Raw genomic sequence first — 25,077 nt, 5'->3', positions numbered from 1 at the left:
CAAAATTGAAAATAATTTTATTTAGCCTATCCCTCTGTCTTCGTGATTTATCTTTAATATCTTTAACTGTTACTGGTGAGATGATTTTTATCTCTGCAGCTAGAGAGCTGTCATCGTATTTTGAGTAAATATCCCTGAATCTTTAACTGAATAGGGCTAGGCTATATTTCCACATTAGGGGTGAGGGATAAATTTTATTTCTGATGTAAATGAGAGGTAAGTTAAACTTTCTCCCCCCTCCCCTACTCTGCAAATATATAGCCTACCCTGAATTGGTATGTATAGGGGTGAGGGTAAAATCCATTTCCAACAAAAATGATTATTATATTTAGAAAGAGCATAAAAAAAGGCATTGAGTGTTATGTTTATTTTATTCATAAGTCAATAATATGAAAAACAAAAACTTACCCATGAATTTGCCTGCTAGTACTGTAATAATGGTAAATTTCTAGGTGGCAAAATGATTTAGCTAGGATGATAGTGAAAACCTCATTTGATGCCTTTTTTATGCTCTTCCATGATTCAATAATTGCTTCCGGGGCTAATTGCATCTTGAACCTTAAGGTATTTTGTATGGAATTAGGCTATGAAAGAGCATAAAAAAGCATGATGATGATGTTTTCACTTTCATCCTAGCTAAATTATATGGCCCACTACAAATTTACCATGAACTTTAACCCCCCCCCCCCCACCCCACCCCTTTAATTTGCAAATTTAGCCTATATCCTGAATTTTCAACAGTAAAGTTGGTAAATTTTTCATTATTCATATTATTGGCTTACAAATAAAGTAAACATACCACTCCATGCCTTTTTATGCTCTTTCCAAATATAATAGGCCTAATCATTTTGCTGAAAATGAATTTTAACCCCACCCCTATATATAGGCCTACTGATTCAAGGTATATATTTGCCCATTAGGGGGCTGGGTATATATTTGCACATTTATATTTCTGATATAAATGAGAGTTTAAACTTTCCACCAGTGTATATTTGAGTTGCCTAATAAATGAGGTTTCAAATGTTATAAATAAGTATTTTTGGAATATGTTACTCTTGAACAACTTTATAAACTAGTGATATATTTTTTGTAACCACTTTTCAATAACTTAACTAGTGTTGATAACTTCTTTGTGTGGTTACAATACTGAAATACCTTTGGGGCCCCTTTAAGGGCTCAAGATGCAACTAGCCCCAGAAGTAATTACTGAACTATGAAAAAGAATAAAAAAGGTATCAGATGATTCTTCTTCTTCTTCTATTTAACAGCAGGCGGGCTTTTCAGTAAAACTATTTAGCCCTTTTCCTTTTGCTTCACTCTGTGGGCTACAGAGCTACTGGCTTGATTGCCTCATATTTATTAGATATATTCAGATATCTTTCAGCAGATCTTTCAACTCTAGGAGTTCAAATATAAGATGATAGATGTCGATTTCTATGCTCTGTGTGCAGGTATAGTTGGCTAAGCTCTTGGCTGATAGTGGGATTTTGTGGTGTTTGAAGTAATTTAACAGTTTACCAAGCAAGGTATGTTGTGCAGACGTCAGCATATTACATTCAAATAGGCAATGGTCAATTGTTTCATTATTCATATTACAATGCCTGCAAAGAGGGGACAGGGGAATTGAACCACTTGAATTAGAAAGCTTATATGAGAATGCAAGGAAATTTAGTCCATTTGTTCCAGAACGAATTCTATGATAAATTTTAGAAAGATACTTATTTGGAGAGGGGGAAAGGATAGGATTAATCTTACTAAGATTAATATCTGATAGCCTCCATTGGTAAATATCTCTAATTGGGATTGGTCTCCCACTTGGCTGGTCAATATTTATAGCATTTTTTGCTATTTCATCAACCTGATGATTACCACTTATGCCAGAGTGACTGGGAATGTACTGAAAGTAAGTTTTTATGCCACTTGAAGCAAGATTATCAATAATATTGAGACAATGATAAGTGTCAATGTCCAACTTATATTGAGGAGCTGAGGCCAGCAACTCAAGGCTTGATAAAGAGTCGGAATAGATGATCATATTATTTGAATTTTCAATCAAAGGTTGGTTTTGCTTAAGGTGTTCTAATGCCATGATTATTGCATTTAACTCAGCAGACATTATAGATAAATTATTAAATAATCCCTCGCCCATTGCAATTTTCAGGTGAGGAAGGAAAACACCACTTGCAACCTTCTCATTCATTTTTGACCCATCAACAAATATTTGGAAGTGATTTTTATAGGTAATTGTATTAAGTTCTGCAAATTTTTTCTGGACAAAATCAATGAGGGTTAAATCTTTATTCCATTTTGAAAATTCAGTATTTATTATGGGAAATGACCAATTCCATGGAGGGGATTGGGGGAAAGTAGGTGCAATAGACTTTGCTGGTACAGGGAACTTCTTTTGAATATTGGCATACTCATCTGCAATACCTCTATACATGGCTAGATTTCTTAACCAATTATGTAATGTGTGTGAGCTATTTGATTCAATTTTTGTAAGATGTTTTATCAAGAGAAAGCTACGTCTCTCCCTTATTGTTGTTAATCCACTCTCCATAAGCAGAAACTTGGTGCTTGTGGGTTTCCTAAGACCAAATATGAGACGTATATCATTTTGTGTTGTTTCAATTTTTTGCATCTGGGTCTTTGCACATGCACCATAGACGATGAGCCCATAGTCAATATGGGGTCTTATATGTGATTTATAAAACTGGAGTAAGGTTTTCTCTTTACAACCCCAGGGTGTGGAAAGAAGTCTTTTTAGTATATTTGCTTTTCTATAGCATTTTTTTATTGTGTTTGAAATGTGGAGGTGGAAATTAAGTTTTTGGTCAAGCATGAGACCTAGGTAATTAATATTATTATCTTCTGGAATAGTTGTTTTATTTAGAGTTAGTTTTGCATTAATATGGTTTGGCTTCCGGTGAAATTGGATTATTTTTGACTTGGTGGGTGCAATGGGTAAATCTGAATGTTGAGAGAATTTTTCAAACTGGAAAAGTGACTTTTGCAGATTTGACTGTGCTATCTGAAAGGTGTTGCCCGATGACCATAGCACCAGATCATCAGCATATTGTAGATTTGTGTGGGGTAGGTTCATGTCCCAGAGATATAGGGCAAATAGGAGGCAACTGAGGACTGCTCCCTGAGGTAGGCCTTTGGATATTGTCTTTTGGGGTGAAGAGGCTTAACCAACACAAACAATGAAGCTTCACACTTCTATGAAGGATTTAATAAAAGATACTAGCTTAGGGGTACTCCAAGGTTTGCAAGTTTATTTAAAAGGATTTGGTGGTTCACATTGTCATATGACCCTTCAAAATCTAGGAAAGCTGCCAGTAGGATATTATTTTTTGAGAAAGATTCATTTATTGCATTTGTTAGCAAAATGAAAGCATCTGTTGAGGAGTGGTATTTCCTGAATCCAGATTGAGTGTGTCGGATCATATTATTTTTTTCAACAAACCAAAAGAGTCTGTGATCAATCATTTTCTCCATTATTTTCCCCATCACAGGTGTAATCATTATGGGCCAATAAGACTCAGGGTTATCTTTTGGTTTATTTTTCTTTAGGATTGGTAGGAGGGACAAACATTTCCATATATTGTAGAACATATAAGATACCCAAGCCTGATTATAACAATTTAGCAATTCTTGCTTGTATGAAGGTGTGAGATTCTTTATCCTTGTAGGGTGTATATTGTCATATCTGCTGCTAGTTTTGGTCCTAATCTAATGTATTGCATTATTCAATTCCTGAATTGAAAATGGATTGGTTATGTATACGGATCCTGGGCGTGGTTTGTAACTTAGGTTCATGGGAATTGTGGACAGTTTGCTTTGATTATTTGATGTTAGCTTATTAACAAAAAGAGTTGCAAATAGGTTAGCTTTTCCATTATCATTGTCATAATGGGTATTATTATGTAAAAGCTCATACAGGAGTGGGTTAGGGGAAGTCTTTTTCCCACAGATGTGGCTTATGACTTTATGTATAATTGGCTCATGCGTTTCTCTGGAGAGATTATTTGCAAAATTATTCCAGTATTTATATAATAGCATCTATTATAGTCCTTTTTAGATTAGATTCTGCTTGTAATTTGTTTTAAATATGTAGTAGGTCTGTTTTTCTTATGAATTCTGTCCTAGCTGCCTTTTTTATCCTCCATCTATTTAGGCACTCATTTGTCAAACATGCTTTAGGAATTTGTTTAGGAAATGTTTTCTTAGGTGTTGTATCGGAGATAGCAAGATTAGCTGTATTTATTAGTAAAGATATCAAGGCTTCAGCATGTGTGTCAACTGTGGTGTTAGAAATGCATGAACTTTGGATGAAACTTGTAATTTCATCATTTAGCTTATTTTGGAACATAGACCAATCTTCTTTAGTGTTGATATATTTGGAGGTATGAGATAAAGTTTCAGCAGGTTAATTTAGAGAGAAAACTATAGCAAAGTGGTCAGTACATAGACTATCAATTTTATTTATGTAAATTGTGTTCAAAAAATTTAATGACACAATTTGTAGGTCAATTGTGGAGAATCTGACACTTTTGGGGTTGAAATATGTGTTCAGGTTTGGAGGGGTAGCAACAGCTAATTCATTATTATTTAAAGTCATATGCTCAATGAATTTACCAGCTTTATTTGCTGGTTTATTCCCCCACAAAAGGCTGTGGGCATTGAAATTACCACAAATAATGATATTTTTTAACATATTAGAATTATTTATATAATTAAAGAAATCCTTGGCATCTGTAGTTTGGCCATTAGGGTTATAAAAGCTTATTATGTAGGTTTTTAAATTATTCAGCCAAATACTGAAACCAATAACATCAACATTATTTGCAAAATCTGAAAAATTAATGCCACAAAATTTTATATTATTATTAACTAATAAAGCTACCCCGCCTCCTTTTCTCTCTGAAGATCTATCCTTTCTCCGGATCGTATATCCCGGAGACTTAATTTGTTGATTTTGGGTTAAATGAGTTTCCTGGAGGCAAGCAATATTAATGGAATTATTATTCATAAATGATATTAGTTCATTTAGCTTATTTTCAGTGAGTGATCGTACATTCCATTGGAGTATTGATATATGTTGTGTTGTTGATTTATTCTTCATATGACTTTGTATCAATGTTCAGCTTTGTTAAAACTAAATCAAGATCTTTCTTTGCTTGAATGAGCATATCCTCTGGGATGTAGAGTTTTTGCCAATTGTGCAATGATTTTGTTTTCTGTAGTTGATGTATGTTCATGGCCTTAACTACATTACAGTTTAGAATGAATAAGCATATATTTGGGGATTGAATTTTTGGTTGTGCATCCTGTTTGTTGGTTAAGGGATTGATTCCTGGTAGTATTTCTGGTTTGTTTCATCTTGGGAGGGGGGGCAGGCTGACCTCATCTCACCGGACAAGGAGGCTTGTTGGCTTGGTGATTCCTTCTGATAGGGATTTGAGCTAGGGGGCTTAGAAGATGGTGTTTGATAAGGGGTGCTTGATGCATTGGGGGCATTTGACTTGGGGGTTTTGGTTGGTTTCATTACAGGCTTTATTTGATATTGTTGGGCAGCATTTGCTTCCATTGCTGCAAAGGGTTATGGGATGGCCTTCTCTGTTGATATTTGGAGTGTTAGAGCTCTTTTCTTGTATGCAGGGCATAATGATTTATTTGTAGATTCATGTGGGCCTTTGCAATTGATGCATTTAGGCTGAGTGTTGTTGCAAGTTGTCAGCTCTTTAGGATGGAAAGATTTACAATTACTACACTCTTGGAGAATTTCATTGCATTTGTTTGTTGTGTGTCCCAGTTTCAAACACTTCTGACACTGAATAGGCTTAGGTTTGTATTCCTTGTGTGGTTTGATTTGTCCAAATAGGAATAATTTTTCTGGGATATCAATTTTATCCTTCAGTGTGAATAAGAAGGATCTACTAGTTTTTAGGCCATTAGAGTTAGGTTTTCCAAGTTGGGTAACATCCTCAATTGGGATTGTGTTTCCAGCCCTATCTGAGAGGCCTTTTTTTAACTCCTGAGTAGATATCTCTGGGGGAACATTATAAACTACAATTTTTGTTGGTGATTGTTTTGGGTTCCAATTAGATGCAATAATTGGGGAATTCAGAAGGGATTTTAGGTTAATTATTGTATCTGCGGATTTCTGAGCTTCTACAGCTATTAGCAGAGATCCATTACGGTTAATGTTAAGAGAGAACATTGATTTTAGCAATTTAGAAATTGCAATTCTTATTGCAGTGATCATTTTCATTTCAAAGGGGCTAGTGGGAGTAATTTTAAGGTAAAGTCCTAAGTTTTTGGAGGGAGGATCTTTGGCAGGGAGAGGGGAAATGCTTTTAATTGGGGAGATTTTTTTCCTTTTTTTAGAGCTTCTAGAGAGGACCTCTTGAAACCCATTATCATCATTTATGGTTGCATTAGGACCTACAGTTATCATTGTCATATTCTCCGAATTGGAGCTATCATTAGAACTTTCAGATAATGTGCTTGACCAGCAAGGATGGGTATCTTTAACTATGGAATTTGATTTGGGATCTGGGGGGACTTTTTTTTTTTGGAGGACTTCTAAACATTGCCTATTGGAAAAAGCTTTAAACACAAATATAAAACTAAAACAAGAAGGGAAAATAGATGATATCAAACCGTCTGCACTATACTATGGGGAGAATAAACACCACAGTATAGCCCTGAGGATGACTTGAGCAGGATAGGTTTGGTACAACTGCTGATTAGAAGCGATAATAATCACAAGAAAATATATTTCGATTTTCTTATAAGGTTGCTGTTGTGTTTACGTTGTGATGATGTTTTCACTTTTATCCTAGCTAAATTATTACACCACCTAGAAATTTACTGTAATAATATCTTGCTTTTCTCAATCAACTTACTAGCTACAAGGGCATATATTTTGTAGTTTGACTCTCTACAAGAAAACTGCAAGATTCTGGAACTTTGGTTTGCCTAGCTGATAAATATAGTTTTCAACATAGCCTAACTTAGCTAGGAAAAAAGGGAACACATCACCTGATGTTTTTTTTATGTTCTTTTCATAATTCATTACTTGTTTCTGGGGGAAATTACATTTTGAGCCCTTAATGAACCCCATCGAGGTTAAACATTCCATAGGCTAACAAAAAAAGTTTTTAGTTTTTCTTAAAGATTTTAAATCACATTTTTTAAAAGAAGAAACTGGGAAGTGATTCTTGCCAGAAAAGAAGAAACTGGCTAGCAACTTCTCTTTTGTAGCAGATTCAGGTATGGTATTTGTTATTTTCATTAGTCTGAATAGTAAAATGTTATTTTGAAAACAGATTTGCAGGGATTTTTAGAAGAGCCTGAAACCCTTCAAAAATGATATTACAGCAAAACTGACATCATTTGACAGGGGTTTCTGGCTGTTTTTAAAAGTTTCTGCAAATTTGTTTTCATAATAGCATTTCACAATTAGGACTAATGAAAATCAACTAAATTATGTTGAAAACTGCATATTTTTAAGGGCCTTTGGGGTAAATTTAAACTTTTCTGTATAATTTAGATTGGAAGAAAGTGAATACATCTCTTGGTGCCTTTTCTATGCTCTTTCCAAGTATAGTAGCCTAATTTTTTCTGGAGCAAATTCTTTTTTGAGCACCCTTTAAAGAATTTAAAAAAGCCTATAGTAATGAAAACCTTAAAAATACATTTCTGAAAAACATTGTCTAGTGAGAAAAAAACTGCCATTTTTAGTTTATTCAGGAATTGGACTTATATTGTAGTAAAATGGTTTTTTGAAAAAAAATTTGCATTAATTTTTAAAAAGAACCTGAAACTCCTTGATAAAAGCATTAAAGCTGGCAAAACAAAATTATACCATAGAATCACTATTGTTGAAAATTCTAAACAGGAAACATACAGCCCCCACCTTGAACAGCAGGGGGGAAATCCTGTTTTGCATGGGTAATACTGATCTTTTTTTTTTTTTTGCTAGCAGGACACTAAAACATCATAGAGAGTTGTTTAAAGGTTCGTTTTAAAGATATGTCCAATTAGTATTTAGCTAATTTTTGAACTTTGCATCTTAATCTAAAAACTATAATAAGGTAGATTTTGGGGTGGCCCAGTCAAGGGCACAAAATGGAATTTGCCCTAGAAGCAATTATTATATTTGGGAAGAGCATAAAAAATGCATTAAGTGATGTATTCACTTACTTCCTGACTAAATTATGTAAAAAATTAAAAATTTACTAGCTCTGGTAGGCTACTGGGCTAATTTAGTGGTTGACCTCACCAGAAGAAAACATGTTCTTACTTCATAGCATGCAGTAAAATTGTAGTAAACAGATATTCCAGGCACTATCACTTTTATTCACTTTTTTATATAGGTAAATTAATATTTCTTCCTTCTTTCTGCATATCAAAAATCCATTTGGTGCTAGTTCAGTGGTTTGCTCCTGCAGAAGCAAATGCTAAAAAAAATTCTAAAATCCTTGCTTATATCATTTCTAAAAAGCACTTTGCCTTATTTTACCCCTTTCCCCTAATGGTCAAATATATAGCCCTGTTTTTTTTTGCAACCGAAAGTACTAAGATCTTGCACTTTTTGTCAGAAAATAATTTTACAAAAAATTGAGGACTCTGATGAAAATACCTTTCTTCATTCTGCTCTGTGGTCTTAGAACTTTGATGAGATTGTCCTCAAGTTCTCTCTTCAATGTTCTATTTACTTACCTCATTAAATTTTTTTTTAACTTGCTTTCACTCTCCATGTTTAACTTGCATCTGGGTAAGAAGGCTCTTAACATGACTTGCTCCAGATGCAAGGTCCAAGCTCTTCTTCTGGAATAGCTAGGAAGGAAGTTCCTTTGCTCCAATGGTGGAACCTAGAGTCCATGCTCAATTCTTTTCATCACAAATTGGGAACAGTTTGAACAAACTATCCAAAGAAACAGTTACTGCTGAATCCATTTTTGTTTTCAAATGAAGGCTGGATGCTGAGTGATCCTCCAGAGAGTTTAAACTCAATTGGGATGCTACTGATCATGGATCAGCACCTGGTCACTACAGAACTTTGAAAACAACTCATGTCATCATTCTGGAGCTCTGCAAGGAATAATCCTTATATTGCTCTTAGCTGCAATTTAAGGTAATAGTGGACTGAGTAGTAAAATCAGTCCATATAAATTGTTAAGGGACCTTCTACAATTTTGGCACTCTACCACAAACTCCATTAAGGAATGATGCCTTGTGATTCAGGGTTTTTTATACATGCCTGATAAATGTGCTTTCTGCATAATTCTGTTTTCCAGAAACATAAAAAAAGACATTATTTCCTTCATTGACACTATAGAGTTTTGGACACTCTGGACAGAAGAAGCTTTAGAGCATGGTTGATATATGGGCAGTGCAGAGCATTCTTTGCCACCTTCTGAAATTCTTTCACAGAATCACTATGATCTGAATCCACCATGTTACATCCACCAGCACCTTTGCCCACACAACTTAGCAAGTCTACCCAAAGAGTTCAAAGAAAATTAATGATTGACTCAAAGTTTCCAATGCTTTCTGAGTAACATGTTACCTTAATTACCTTAAATCGCACTAGCCAGCGATAAGGACGAATCATGTTATATGTAGATCTAAAATATCAACTTCATCCTTGTGTCTTGTGCAATTGTAATTGTAGCAATGGATAAAACTTTGCTGTGACATATTTAACACTTCTGGTGTTTCATCAGCAACCAAATTGTAGGACTTGGCAGAATGAACTTGTGCTATAGTCCAGGTGTTGAAAATGTGAAACATACCACAATAGAATGGGGCAGGTAGGAGAATTAGCCTACCCCCCTAAATCAACCATGCTGATTTGAAAAATACCAACAGCACTTGCTTGAAAGTGATAGAACACTCTGAAACTTGACATTTTATTGTATTTTGGTGTCTCATGCAAAGAAATGCATCTTCCACAAATTTTGAGGTGCAGTTTTCTGCTCAAATACAAGATAGAAATGGCTAGAGGCCATAGAATGTCTTCATAACAAACTAACACAATTAATTAGAAAAAATTGCAGCAATGATGCATGTAAAGAAACTAAACAAAGTCAGAATTAACACTATTTATTTAATACTCACATTCCAAATTCATTATAATTTTTTCTCTAGTATCCCTCCATTTCAAGCCATGCACAATTATTCCTTGTCTGAATCAGCCTTGACCTTGCAGCCCTTCCCACAACAAGAGCACAAAATATTGCAACCCCTATCTGCACATGGACATTTTTGTCCACAAGATTTACACTTGCAATATGGCAATGTTTTCTGAATAGTGGATGGCCAAGGAAGAAGGGTTGATTTAATGGGTACTATGAGGGGCAAGGCATAAGGGCCTGCAGCATAATGGACCACTGGTAAATGCACCTCATTACATGTAAGGTAAAGGAGTCATCAGTTGGAGGCAGGCTCTTCATTATTTTCTGGTAAGGGAACAAGTGAACGTGGAGGTCATTCAAACACGAATTCCTCTGATTTTCTGTATGAGGCAATCAAAATCTCACAACACAGCTTCATAATATTTTCCTCAAGCTCAACTACTTGGTTGATTGGTTCCAAAATCTGTTCAGTAAGAGCAGATATTTGAGGTAACCACAGTACAGCTGCTCTAAGGATTGTCTTTGATCCTTTGGAAAAAATGAAGCTCACAATATCACAACCAGTGAAACAGTGTAAAAACGCAATTGAATTCATTAGAGATTGTGGGAGTATATTTGCAAGTTCAGTGATCAAAATGACTTTATCCCACAAGCGAACCAAAACAACAGGGGTGACCTGACTCCGATTTTATGTAATATTAACAAAGTAAAGCAAGATGACCACAATGCCTGTGTCATGGGCTTCCAAGATTTTATATGTGAACCCCGTCCGGGCACAAAAACCCGTATGAAGATCAATACTGTTATCTGTTTCTTCATGTATACTGCTCAGTTAATTGGCAAATCTGAAGTAAGAATTGTTTTCTTGACATGTCTCCTTATGTAGTGGAATGGTCATATATTTATACAGATATGTCACTGGTGGGACTCCATACATCCTCTAGATTTTATAAATCAGACTTTTTAGGGAGACAAAGGGATTTGGGGCCAGGCTACAGGGTTGTGGGTGGGGTGGCTTAGAATTCCAAGAAAGCTGAAAATTAAAACGACATCAGGCTTTTCAAATTCTGGTAACTTAAAATTCCAGAATTTTCCGAATTGTGTGAAATGATTGTTGTATTCAGATAGAGGATTAAATTATGAACCACATGGTCTGTTTATTTCAGATCTATCTTATTAGGGCCTGACTGGATACAATCCATGCAATGCATAGGAAAATCCTTTCCACTGAGATTCATTACAAACTTTGTGTCAGTTCTGATGCCTGGCAAGCAAGTGCCAAAAATACAGCTATTGGTTTGCCAATCAAAATGGTTTGGACATGGATCAAGAGAGCATAAGCAAACTGAAATGGTATGGACCTTAAACATAAAGAACTGTAATATCAGCTTCAGAGGAATACCCTTTCACTCAAGACTTTTTGGTTAATAAAGAAATTATTTAATGAGACAAAGTGGTGACATATAAAAAAAGGCCTAACTCACAAATAACATCACATGCTTTGCAACCTCCACTCAATTAACCAAAAAGTTGTCCAGATTTCTCTCCTGCCATTGCTTTGATAGGATAAAAGCTTAATTTTACAGTTTCCAAACCCTTCAAGAATTGTGTCTAACTACGTAGTGTTTCTGTTACAATGAATCATATCCCTGAAACAGATAGTTCTGTTAATATGATGCTCCTTACTTTGAGGTCTCTTAGTATTCTCTCATGTTTGTCTTTTGTTTTTCTTCAACTGAACAGTGATGTTCCTATGGCCCTCAGAACTAGTCCATATCTTGTCTGATCATTCTACTTAACCATTTTTTTTAATTCTGCCAGCATTCAGATTCTATTCACTCCTTCAGTCAAATTGTACTTACTATTTCTATTTCTCTGCAAAGAAGATGACTGGACAAAATCGGAATTGTATGTGTGTATTGTCTACTGGATGTTGTGCTTTGCTTTGGTAGGTAAGAAGTGCTGGGTGCCAGTTAATCTCTTTGTTTTTTAGCATGTGTGATTTTTTTCTCTTTTATTCCCTGCCATAAAGCACTGTTACTGTGAGGTGGATGACTGGGCGAAATCAGAAGTGAGTATGTTTTTACTGCAAACATAGCTCTGCTATGGCTTGGCTGAAGTGTGTGGTGATTTTACCTATTACTGCTTATTTCATCATTATCTAAACCAGATAAATTTTTGCAGACCCTTAGGTTAGAATTGTGAACCCCCATTTTTTCATTGTTTTGGGAATTAGTGGTCTAAATGCTATTGGTGAAACAATTAAGGGCTATGAGACTTGATTGCACACAGAATGAACCATCCCTCAGCTCACACATGTATTGCTAGCTATTACTGGGCTATGCTAACATCAATTGGCTATGCTAAAATTAGCTCTATCCTTACACTATAATTACATTTAATGATAAAATCAAAACTGCACACATTATAAGCATCAATTATGTATGGTGTTAGTAATTTCTGAAGTAGAATATTATTCAAATTTCAAGCATAAAAATGTTGACCAATCAGATTCAAAGTTGAGCATGATTTTTGGAATCTAGAAAAGATGGAATCTTGGAAAAGTAGATTTTAACAAACCTCATCAATTATGTTATAGTAAACCAAAGACTGGCAGGATCAATATAAGATACTAGGGTATATAGGAGTGCTGTTATTGATGCTAAAAGTAAACATCACCATCTAGTAGTGTATAGGGTTTATTATTATTAGTGTCTAATTTATTATTAGGCTAGTGATAATTTAAAGTTATTATTTTGGAAGGGTAACTACCTCCCAGGAAGTTATGATGTTGGTTGACTCCCGGATGAGAATTTGAGAGAAACTTTCCCGGAACAGTTACTAATACTAAACTTGAGAATTTAAAATTTGACAATGTGGAAGATGGTTGGAATAATCTTAGAAAAATAATTTGTGAAGCTACTGAGGTGTCTTAGGGATCATTTTTCTTTGTTGCTTTGTTGTTGATGCTGTAAACAAATAAAAACCAAATCAATTTTTTGATCAATGTATTAAATAAAACTATAAAAATTGAAAACTAAAATTCCCATAACAATCAAGATCATGCAAAAGAAAATCTACATGTTTAAAAAAACAATTTTGTGTCTAAATTCTTCTTTTTTGGTCTATTTTATTTAAACATATAGAGCAGTGCCTAAATTACACTTAGAAATAAATAGTTTTATTTTTTAAAGAAATCCGTTTTGTTCTTTGGAGTGAAGTTTTTTAATGACAAACTTATTTGGTTCTTTTATGCTTTTTAAAGGAATATGTTAAGAATGAAGAAAGTTTGAATGGAATTTTATTGCATACCAGCCTGATGGAAATATATTAATATCATGAAAATAATCGAATCAATTTCGGGAGTTTTTGTTAGGCCTAGTCTATTTATTTCTCAATGTTATAATGATAAAAGAGAAGCTGCTTAAAACACATATTGCTTTCAGTAAAGGGCAAACGACACTCATGCTATAATTGGGGTGCAAGGGGGGCAACTTCCCAGTTCGTATATCTTGTAATTTCTGTTCGTTTTGAGTTTGTGTTGAACATCAGTTTTATTTTTGGTACCATACATTATAAGTTCATTATTGGTTTTATTTTTTATTAAGTCCAATATATGTACCTTTTAACTTAAATATCTGGGTTTTTTTTTACTATTATTGGGGTACAACGGGGATGACTTCTGCATGCATATGTCCAATAATTATAGTTTGTTTTGAGTTTGAGTTGAATACAGGTCTTTTTTAAGGTTCATTATAAGTTTATTATTGGTTTCATTTTTTATCAAGTTTAATATATGTTTCTTTTAACTTTTAGCTCATTGTTCATGTTCATTATAGTTTCTGCTAGTTTGTTTACTCGGCTGAAGACATAGCTTTGCTCTTTACTTTAGTTTAAAATAGTGACCTAAAAACACCTTTTTTTACCTCCTGCCTCCTAAGAAAAAATGCTCAAAGGTTTTTTAAAAATAAAATAGAATGCATTTAGCTGTGGAGCACTAGGAGTACTAGGACTACCAACAGGAACAAAACATAAACAATATTCATCTATCTTAGATAATTTCAGAGACCACACTGCTTTTCCATGACGATAAATAAAAGTCCAAATAGGGATAAAATCCTTTTAATAGACAGTGATGATGATAACAGTGACAGAAATTCACAAAAATACCAGGTATTTCGGTCACATATGCAGTGACCGTCATCAGTAGTAAAACTGTAATAAAACTGAGAGGTGTTTTTTCAGTGTGAGCTGATTGCCAAAACTGAAATATGTCTGCATCCCATGTATGATTCAAAAATGTGATTTTAAATTTGTTACATTTCTGATTACAAGGTTTATTGAAGCTGGGCCATGATGAAATTTCAAGTAATTCTCTACAGTGTAGTTCTTACACATATTTGGAAGTCTATTTTGCCATTGGTGAATTTAATGTCAGTAGTCTTTGAATTTAGTATGGGAAAGGACATAGTGATGAAACTGCCTTGGCTAGCCTTAGTGGCATCACATTACCAAGATAAAGGGGAGGTCAAAATATATTCTTTCAAAATCTGGCGGGTTGGTAATTTTTTTTAATAAAAATATATAAAGGTGTTTTCAATTAAAAGACCAAAAAATCTAAACTCTTGAGGGGACCAAAAAATCTAGGAGCCCCCCCCCCCTATTGACTGCACTGGCTAGGATCCTGGTATGGCATTCCCATATTCACAATCAGTGCTGTTTTTTTTCTGAAACTATTACTTCCAGGTTGTGGATCTGGAGAATAGCCTTACCCATCATAAAGCATAGAGCTTATGCTAAGGGAATTCAGAATATAGTTTTTACTATATTAATAAGCTTTGCTTCACATAGGAAAAGTATTAAAAAGAAAATGTCTATATAGTCTATTTCAATTCCAAATTCAGTGGTTCTTAGATGATAATTTTAGAGGTTAATTTTCATGTAATTTGCCTTCATACTCAGTATTCATCAAAAAATATGTATACCCAAATTTTGTATCCTCTCATCATGTTTTGTCACTGTTTGAATTGGTCTTTTTAATCCATTCTAATGTGTCCGTGCATAGTAGCATTTACAAGCACTATTAATCATTTATTAAAGCAATTGGAGGTAGAAATACAGAAAATACCTATCCCATCTAATTAAAAGAAAAAATCAACAGAGAGAAATGGAAGAGGAATAACATAAAGAAAAAGAAAGATAGTAAAGAAATGGAGATTCAACAGCTGGAGGAAAGAGGAGATTAAGTAATTAATTCCTGGATAGCCTAGAACAAAGATAGAATTAACTGGCTTGTAAAATTAGATACGGAACTCGCCCTCGCGAGTTCCAGTTTCAAAGCCCTTAGGCCCATATGGCGAAGCAAGGATTTGTCTTTACGACTTAAGATATGACTTTTTCATACGTTGATTAACCCCATCACGATATACTCATGTGAAACATGGACGTTGAAGGTAGATGACCAGTGTCGACTCACAGCGTTTGAAACTAAATGTCTCTGCTGCAGTGTTGGTATTACCTGCCTTTCAAACGTCAAACTCCTTGAGCGCCTTAAAATTAAATGAACAACCCTCACCAAGATCCAACTTCAGAAATTTCGTTGACTCGGGCACGTATAACGAATGAGTCAGTCCTGTCTCCCAAAATCGTCTTTGAATTCCAAATTCACGGTTCTCACCCTCGGGGTCGCCCCCCAAAGAGGTGGAAGGAAAATTTTGCGCCTCTTTGCCATTCTGACCTTCTTTGCCTAGCAGAATACTGTGAGGCATACAGATGACATATCCACGCCATTACGAAAAAAGAGGCCCCAAGAAGACCTCCAAGGAAGGATGGGACTTAAGTCAGAAGAGAAAGTATAGGACAGAGATATGATCTAGCAACCAAGTTTATCTCCCCAAATTTTTCAATAGGAATTATGCAAAATTTGCAATTCGTCTCTGGGCAGAGATGAAATCCTTCTTCAACAATAGACTTTCAGTTAATTTTTTCCGTTAATCTGAAATCTTTCAGGGAAATGAAGCAACTGAAAAACCATGGATACAAGAAAAGACAGTGATGGTCCAAGGCGTTTTTTGGAAAAATCTGTTCATAGAGCAAAAGCAGTAATACATCCAGGGCCAAATGATTTTGAAATTCGAGAATTTGTTTGTGGATGGGGGGCAGCCTTTATCAATATTACTACCACCTTTCCAATCAACAAGGTTATGTTTAGACAGGTAAACTCCTTTTTTTATTATTATATTCAACAAGGTATAACAGTATATCCAGCAGAGTAATATTATCATAAAGACCTGCATAAACATTCAAGGGTCATCTTAAGAATAAAATTAAAGAGGGGGAGGGGTAACTTTCTTCAACACATAATTACAATTATTACAACCTGTTTACTTTAAAAAGTATACTTTAAATTAAACTAACTAATTTATGGGATAGTCTAATTTAATAGTAGAAATTTCTTTTAAAATTGGACTTCATAAAATTCCGCATTTTTATAGTTTATTTGGAATTATTTTCATATAGTGGAAAATGCGATTTTCTGTCAATATGAACATGATCTTCAATTGAAGATTCAATGTATCGAATTCAAAGAAATATTTTAATCAGCATGATGTGGTGCAGTTGAAAATATGTGAAAAATAGTGCTAAAATAGTATTCAAATAACAACACTTGAAAAAATTAATCACACATCTGATGAAACTCGATACAATCATGTAAAATGTATTTGTTGGCGAAAAAAGATTTTACATAATTATGTGTACATAATTTTAAATCATTATTATCTTTTTAGTTTTAGATTTGAAATTTTTTTTATGATTTTAAGGAGGAAGCTCTCTTACTGCTGGAAAGTAAATAAATTATTCAAATTAATTTGAAATACTAGTCAATTCGTCTGACTAATATTAGTTATTTCGTCAGTTAGTTTATCCGATGTGTAATTATTATTTCAAGCTATTTGATTTGGAAATAAAACAAGTTTCATCAGGTGTGTAATTAATTAATCTTGAAGGTACATGCAAAAATTTTTTGTATTCTTTCTAGTTTTATTTTTCAGATATTTTCAATTGCATCAGGGGCTGATCTAGAATAAATTTTTTTTGGGGGGGGGGTGTCAATGTGACAAGGGTGCCAATAATTGACCAAATTGACAAATCTATTTAAAAAAAAAAGTGAAAAAGAAGAAGAAAAAAACAAGGTATGAGGGCACCAGAAAAAATCTTGGGGTGGGGGGTCCCCCTGGATCCGCTAGTGAATTGCATCATATCCTGTTGACAAAACGATTCCTTTGGATTCATTATAATGAACATTTTATGCTATGTATGTAATGTTCTGTGCTGAGTGGTTAAGTTATGCTGTATTAAGTGTAAACTTTCACACTGAAACAAGTCTTTTCACGCTACCTTAATATAAAAACCCATGAATCTATCTGATTCATTGTCTAAAATCATCACAATCATCTTTAGCAAACTGTTTAAAAATGAGAAATGTGGAATAGAGATGAAAATTCAAGCTCTTATAAAGTGTAAAAGGCTTTCTAGAAAAAGCTTGCTATTTTTCATTTATTTTCAAAAGCTGTTTATTGTTCATTAATAAATGCTATGTTGTTTCTGCTATTGACTTCTCCATAACGTATACAAAATGACGTAATGGTAAATTCCTAATAGAACTAGAATCTACTCAGCGCCACCTATGTTACAGACCCAATTTGGTCCCTTAGATTACATAACATTTCATAAAGTTCTTAAGTTATGCTAATGTCAAGAAATCTAAGGAGTTGTGAGAATGAATCTTGGTAGAACTTGTCAATGATAAAGATAGAGACATTATTATTAGCATCTCCAGATAATTAAACAAGAAAAAGGTATTATTAGAAAGACATATTCTTTGGTAGAGGAAAAAATCAAATTTCATGTGGAAACAATATTTACTTCAAGGAAAATATTCTGATATTGATTAGACTCCTATATTTATTTTGACCTTGGAAGATCTGTCTGTATCATCATTGCAAGTAAAATAAACAATAATTTCGTATTTTGAAAATTTAGTTGATGTTTTCTAGCGTCCTCTTCCTTTAAAGAAATAATGCTTTGTACCATATAGGCTAAACCAACTGATGGGTTAGAGCAACAAACCAGGTCTGACGAAGATATTGCGCCCCAAACCAAATAGTTTTGCTAGTGCTTTTCCAAAAAAAAGCATAGTGACATAGTGCTTTTTCCATAAAACATACTCGTAAGAGGTGTTGTTGGTTCATTGGGCGGAATTGCAGTGGTCTACCTGCTTCATAGATAGCATTTTTAAAATTTGCTTACCATGACTGTCAAATTTGAACTCACTGTTTTCATTGAAGTTTAAAAGAAATCTAGCTGAAAATGTGTTATTTCTAAAACAAATACATGTTTTTTCTTTTGAGAAATTAGATAATGTGTTTGACAATTTACTAATTATTTCAAATATAATTTTGAACTTCGGAACATAGAAATCCAAACAGTAAACTTAACCATATTCTTTCATCAGATTCAGCATTTAAAGTTACTCTTAAAACTTGCAAAAAATAAAAAACACGAAAATAACGTCGGTGTACAAAAAAAGTATCATGGCCTAAATTTTTGACTTGGAAGTTCGTCTTGCAAATTTGTCTGAAGCACCAAAAAGAGGTGAATTTACAAAAAAGAATGTAGAAAAATTGAGGGGGGGGGGCTATAAATATACAGATTTAGTCGAGGCAGCTTATTTGGGGGTGGAGTAGATCAATCATGGTAAAAATCTTTTGTAACCATTATGCAATCAAAAGGACTATATTACTACATAGTTTATTATATACAGGAACACACACGTGGGTAAAAAGCCTTCTGCCCTCTGGCTCTGATCCCACCGCGGTTTTATAATTTTTCCTATAGTACCTTACATTTTTCTTATAATTTTATTATAACTGTTGATGTTTGTTTATTTTTGAACGTATACCCCCTTTGAAATAAATTTCTCTATGGTACCTGGCTACCTAAAGCGTGTGCTTGAGAAACTAGTCATTTTTTTAGATTAATTAGAAAAAACTTTCTGAAAAATAAGTTATTCAAAGAAAAGTAAAGGCCATTTTAAACTTAAGCTCAGCATATACAAATACCTGTTAAAATTCAAACTCAAAACGACCAGAAATTACTATTAAAGAATAAATGAAACCCAAAACTAACAGAAATTAAATAAACAATCATAGGAAAAAACATACAACAAGTAACAATATAAATGAATAAATAGATCTTAAAGCGAGTAATGCTTAGATTGAATATGAAAATCAAGCTTAAAACGAAAAAAAATATTTTCCTATTGAAGTATAGATGAAAATTAACTCTAACATAAATAAGATAAACAATAAATTAAAACAAAAATAAAATATATATTACTGTAAACGAATAAATATATATCAAACCGAGTGAAACTTAAATTGAATATGCACATAATACTTGAAAAGAACAAAAATCACTCCACAAAAGAGTTTGGATATTGCCTCCTTCTCTCAATGTAAAAGTCTAAAACCGATCTTTTTTGACTCTTAAAAAGGGAACGAGAACTCTCAGTTTCCAATCATATAAGCCCTCTCCGAAGTTTATACGAGCATCCCTTCCATAAGAACTATATATTTCCCCAGAGTATTACTTACATCGCCTGTCTCCTGGCCCTGGGGAGTTTTGCTGACCCCAGAGGTTTTATTATATGGTCTTTGAACTATTTTTTAAAGAAATGGCTATTTCAGTTCTTGTCGGATATGTTTGAGGAAAAAAGGGCATGGAGGGGGGGGGGGCTAGTTCCCCTTCGATATCTTTTGCCCTTTAAAAGGGAACTAGAACTTTCAATTTACAATCAAATGAGCCCTCTCTGAAGTTTATACGAGCATACCTTCCATAAAAACCATATATGCCCCCACAGCAATACTTACAACGCCTGTCCCCGGCCCTGGGGGGGGGGTGCGTCGACACAGGAATTTTTCTTATCGGACCTTTGAACCATTTTTAACGAAAGGGCCATACGTAAAGGAGTTTTGGTTATATGATCTTTGAACTATTTTTAACAAAATGGCTACCTCAAATTTTTTATCAGATGTATTTGGGGGAAAAGGGCTTGGGGGCGAGTTGCCCTCTGATCACTTTTGACTCTTAAAAATGGCACTCTAACTCTCGATTTCCAATCGAATGAGCCCTCTTTGAAGTTTATACGACGACCCCTTCTATATGAAGTGCCTATGGGGAAAAAATAAATGGAGTGTGGGGGGAGGCTAGCTGCACTCCGATCATTTTTTACTCTTAAAAGGTGAATTACAACTTTCAATTTCCAACCAAATGAGCCCTCTATGAAGTTTATACGAGCATCCCTTCAATAACAGCCATATATGCCCCCAGGGCATAACTTACAGCAGCTATCCCTGGGCACTGGGGGGCTGTGTGTACACCGGAGTTTTTGTTATCTGAACTTTGAACTATTTTTAATGAAATTGCTATTCTAAAAATTTTATCGGATGGGCTTGGGTAAAAAAGGGTATGTGTGGGGGGGGGGCTAGGTGCCCTCGGATATTTTTTTACTCTTAAAAATTGAACTAGAACTTTCAATTTCCAATCAAATGAGCCCTCTCTGAAGTTTATACGAGCATCCCTTCCATAAGAACCACAAATTCTCCCAGGGCATAACTTACAACGCCTGCCCTCGGGCCCTGGGGGTTGTGCCGAAAATGGCTATCCCAAAGTTCTTATCGGATGGGTTTGAGGAAAAAAGGGCATGGGGGGCAAGGTGCCCTCCAATCTCTTTTGACTCTTAAAAAGTGAACTAGAACTCTCAACTTCCAATCAAAAGAGCCTTCTTTGAAGTTTATACAAGCATCCCTTCCATAAGAACCATATATGCCCCCAGGGAATAACTACGTTGAACAAAATGGCTATCTCAAGATTTTGGTTAGATGTGTTTGGGGAAATGGAGGGCGTGGGAGGGGTGTTAGTTGCCTTCCAATCACTTTCGACTATTAAAAAGGGCACTAGCCATTTAGATTTCCAATCGAATGAGCCCTTTTTGAATTATCTACGACAACGCTTTCTATAAAAACCTTATATGCCCCCAGGTCATAACTTACAACCCTTGCCCTGGGGGCTATGGGGGGATTGTCTTCCTCAAAGACCTAATTTTCAGAATCTTCAACTACGTTGAACAGAATGGCCATCTCAAAATTTTGATTGGATGTGTTTGGGGAAATAGTGGGCGTGGAAGGGATGTTAAGTTGCCTTCCAATCACTTTTGACCTTTTAAAAGGGCACTAGAAGTCTCGATTTCCAATCAAATGAGCCCGCTTTGAAGTTTATACGACAACCCCTTCCATATGAAGTGCCTTTGGGAAAAAAAAAATAATAAAACATTGGAGTCGTATGGCCTCTACTATAGGCAACGCTATAGCGTTGCCTTTGATTCTAAAAAAAAAATCAAAGAACTGATAATATTGAATAATATAGGATATCCTATTTATTTATGTCTATTTCTTTTATATTTTGACATGTTTTAGGATGATATGAGGATTTTACATATAAAAGCCGTTCAAGTACCATGACCAATGTTTTACGCCGTGACATTTTCTGAGTTTCTTTTTCATATATATATGTATATATATATATATATATATATATATATATATATATATATATATATATATATATATATATATATATATATATCTTTGTCAGTTCTTTTCCTGGCCCCCTCCACTTGTAGGGGGCAGTCAGCTGTCACAGTTAGCCCTGATTGAGGCTTTTTAAAACAGCTTAATGGTATGAAAACATTCAGGCAAATTTCTTTTCTCTTTTTAATGATGTCACATCTCAAGTTTAAATATGTATACATATATTTTTTTTATAGCTTAGTTTCCATTTTCATGACTCCAGGGTTATTTTTGAAAAATTTCAAATTTGTAGCTATAATAATTTAGCTGCAAAATCTCTGATTCCACAGATACTTGAATTCATACTTGTAGATGTATATGAATAAATATATATTTATAGTACATATCATTTATAAATATTCAATCCCGTTCACAATGTTAATATTTCTTTATATTAAGTTTTATCTTTTATATATTCAAGATGCTCCATGGAATGCACACAAAGCATGCAGTTGAGCAGCTGAAATCTGAAGGATATCGGAACCTTTATCGCGGCCTTCTACCACCCCTGTGCCAAAAGACAGTCTCAATATCCATAATGTTTGGAATGTATGATAAATTCCAGCATTTGATCACTAAATATTTTCCACGAGTTCCTCATCAAACAAATAAATCTGTCTCGGCGATGTTGGCTGGGTGGACGGAAGCCATACTTTGTCCATTTGAACGTGTCCAGATGATAATGCAAGATCAACATTATCAAAATCGGTTTAAGAACACGTTCCATGCTTTTAGTGAATTAAAGCCGTACGGCGTGAAGGAATATTATAGAGGCCTTGTACCGATAATAGTTCGTAATGGTTTCAGCAATGTTATGTTTTTCTATTTACGCGAGCATATTAAACCATTGTTGCCACACACAGAGTCACATATTGGAAATCTAATATCAGATTTTGTTTGTGGGGCAATGGTTGGGGCTTTTATAAGTACTGTTTTTTATCCTGTTAATATTATCAAAACGCATATGCAGTGTCATCTGGGTGGACCACATCAAAGCATGACAGAATCATTTAAAGTGATTTATCATCAAAGAGGGCAGTCGCTGCATCGAATGTTTTATGGGGTTCATGTGAATTATACTCGGGCCCTGTTAAGTTGGGGTATAATTAATGCATCTTATGAGTTATTACATAAGTTGCTATATCAAAAAGATATGATCAATTATCCTTGATTTTCTAACTTCCACACATTTTAGGTAAAAGCGTAGAAGAGGGAGGGAGGCTCGGAAACTTTGGAAAAGCATTGTGCTGCGTGAATGAAAAGTTTCGGGGATGGATCTAAAGCCCGATTTTGGGTAAGAACAAGTAACTTCCGAGTTCCTGAATACACTACTTCCAGAATTTTGATTTCTCGAGAACTTAGAAAATGTTTGTGATTGTTAAATCATTTTTTTTACGAATTTACAGCCTAAATGAGGCCCGGTGGAAATTTGAAGTTTCACCTTCCGCTTGTTCCACACTAATAAAGATTGAAAGGTTATATGAAAATAGTTTTGTTGAAACAAAAAAAAGGTGACATTTATCGTAAATCTGGTTTAAATCCTGGGAGCCCCCTTCTCTAAAAACTACAGCCCTACAAAAGACCTATTTTTTATGTACGAAAACATAAATGTTTGTTAAAGAAAATGTGCTGGGCAAGATTAGTGAAAACGTATGATTTGGCCTGAAACTAGGAAATAATTTTTTTTTTTTAGCAGTTCTTAAATGCTCAAAATAAGTACAAAAATTAAATTTAAAACTAATACACCAAAAATAGTCTACGTTGCCTCTTAAATGAAAAAGTATCAAGTTATATTTTCTTAATTCAAATGTTTTTTTATCTCGTGCTCTAAACCCTCATTGCCCTTAACTTAAATAAATCTATAACATACCCGTGCAAGAAGATTTTGTTTTTGAGGAAAATACTTACAGAGAAAAATTAAATACTTAAATACTGCTTGATAGTTTTTCTTAAATTCAGTTTGTGACTAAAACCAAATTTTTTTTCGTGATATATTCAATGCGTAATATCCCCTCTGATGTAAAAAAAAATCGTTTGAAAATCAGGCTCAAATTCCCAAAAAATATTTTTTAGATTTATCTTTTTTTATTATTAAAAAAAATACGAAATTAGGAGTCAAATCAAATAAAGTTATGTGTACCTGACTGATTGAGGAATATTTCACGTTTTTTTTTTTTTGTTTTTTTTTTATCATGGCAGATTCGTCGCAATTTGTAAATTTTGATTGTTGAACTTTGGGTCTTATTATGAATAAGTCGGTATGTTTTAGAATAGAATATACCAATAATACTTTTTTATTCAAAACGAGGGATGTCTCAATGCACAAATATCTTTGAGTTCTTTGATTGTATTACTGTTTGTAGTCGGCATTTAGGATTCACAAAAATAATTAATTTCTCTTTGTTTATACAGTCTGGGTTTTGACCGCTCAGACGAGAACTTGAGCGCGTTGATTTACCAGAAATTCTATTTAAAGAACAATTTAAACTTTCAACGTAAACATTTTACCTTCCTTTCAATGACTATTTATATTCTATTGATATAACTCTGACAAAAGAAGTAAGTGATTTTTTAACTTTGGAATTCCATATTTTTCCAATTTGAAAATTTTGCCTCATCTGCCTTGTTCTATTGGTCGACTCTGCTTACTTTATCGAAACAGCTACACTAAACCAACTTCTTTCTGGGCACCACAAAGTACTTTATAAAAGTTGGTGGAAAAATGACTTATTGATGACTTCGTGCACTTTATTGACGCTGTCAGAGTAGCAATTAGCGTCTTTATCTCCTAGAGCCATATGTTCTGCCTAAGGCCGTATTCATGATTTTGTTCGGGGGGGGGGGTGTACAAAAAAACTACAAAACGCATCAAAATTTATTTATATGCACTATTGTTGCTTTTTTACGAGATCGAAAAAAATTAGGACGGGGGGATTCAAACCCGGTACCCCCTCCCCTTAGATACGGCCTTGGTCCTACCTAATTTGTCCGAATAGCTCTAAAACCAAAATTTGTTTTCTAGAGCCAATTGAATGTGGCCAGTGTATATATATTTATCATATTTTTAATTCTGAGATTTTCTTTTAAAACTTGCGTAAATAAGAGTTTAAAGTAGTCTAACCGAAATGAGTGATGGAAAATGAAAAGTCATTTTGACCGAAATTATGCCTCGGTGTGCATGGCGATCCTTAAAATTTATAGTTTGGATCATGATGAAGAATTAGTAAAATAATATA

The 25,077-nt window shown here is 34.2% G+C and overlaps 1 protein-coding gene across 1 annotated transcript; it reads left to right on the top strand.

Moving 5' to 3' along the window:
- On the top strand, window positions 1-24,705 carry LOC148939492 (mitochondrial nicotinamide adenine dinucleotide transporter SLC25A51). The gene is made up of 3 exons (XM_089106662.1): window positions 1-75; window positions 16,161-16,366; window positions 22,263-24,705. The coding sequence occupies exons 2-3, from the start codon at window positions 16,184-16,186 to the stop codon at window positions 23,010-23,012; spliced, it is 933 nt and encodes a 310-aa protein (XP_088962788.1). The 5' UTR covers window positions 1-75; window positions 16,161-16,183; the 3' UTR covers window positions 23,013-24,705.
- Window positions 24,706-25,077: the final 372 nt, after the last annotated feature.

Source organism: Artemia sp. Qi Xiang Cuo, chromosome 21 (genome assembly GCF_049724085.1).
Source record: "Artemia sp. Qi Xiang Cuo chromosome 21, ASM4972408v1, whole genome shotgun sequence".
Lineage (NCBI taxonomy): Eukaryota > Metazoa > Arthropoda > Branchiopoda > Anostraca > Artemiidae > Artemia > Artemia sp. Qi Xiang Cuo.
This window is presented reverse-complemented; position numbering and strand designations above follow the sequence as displayed.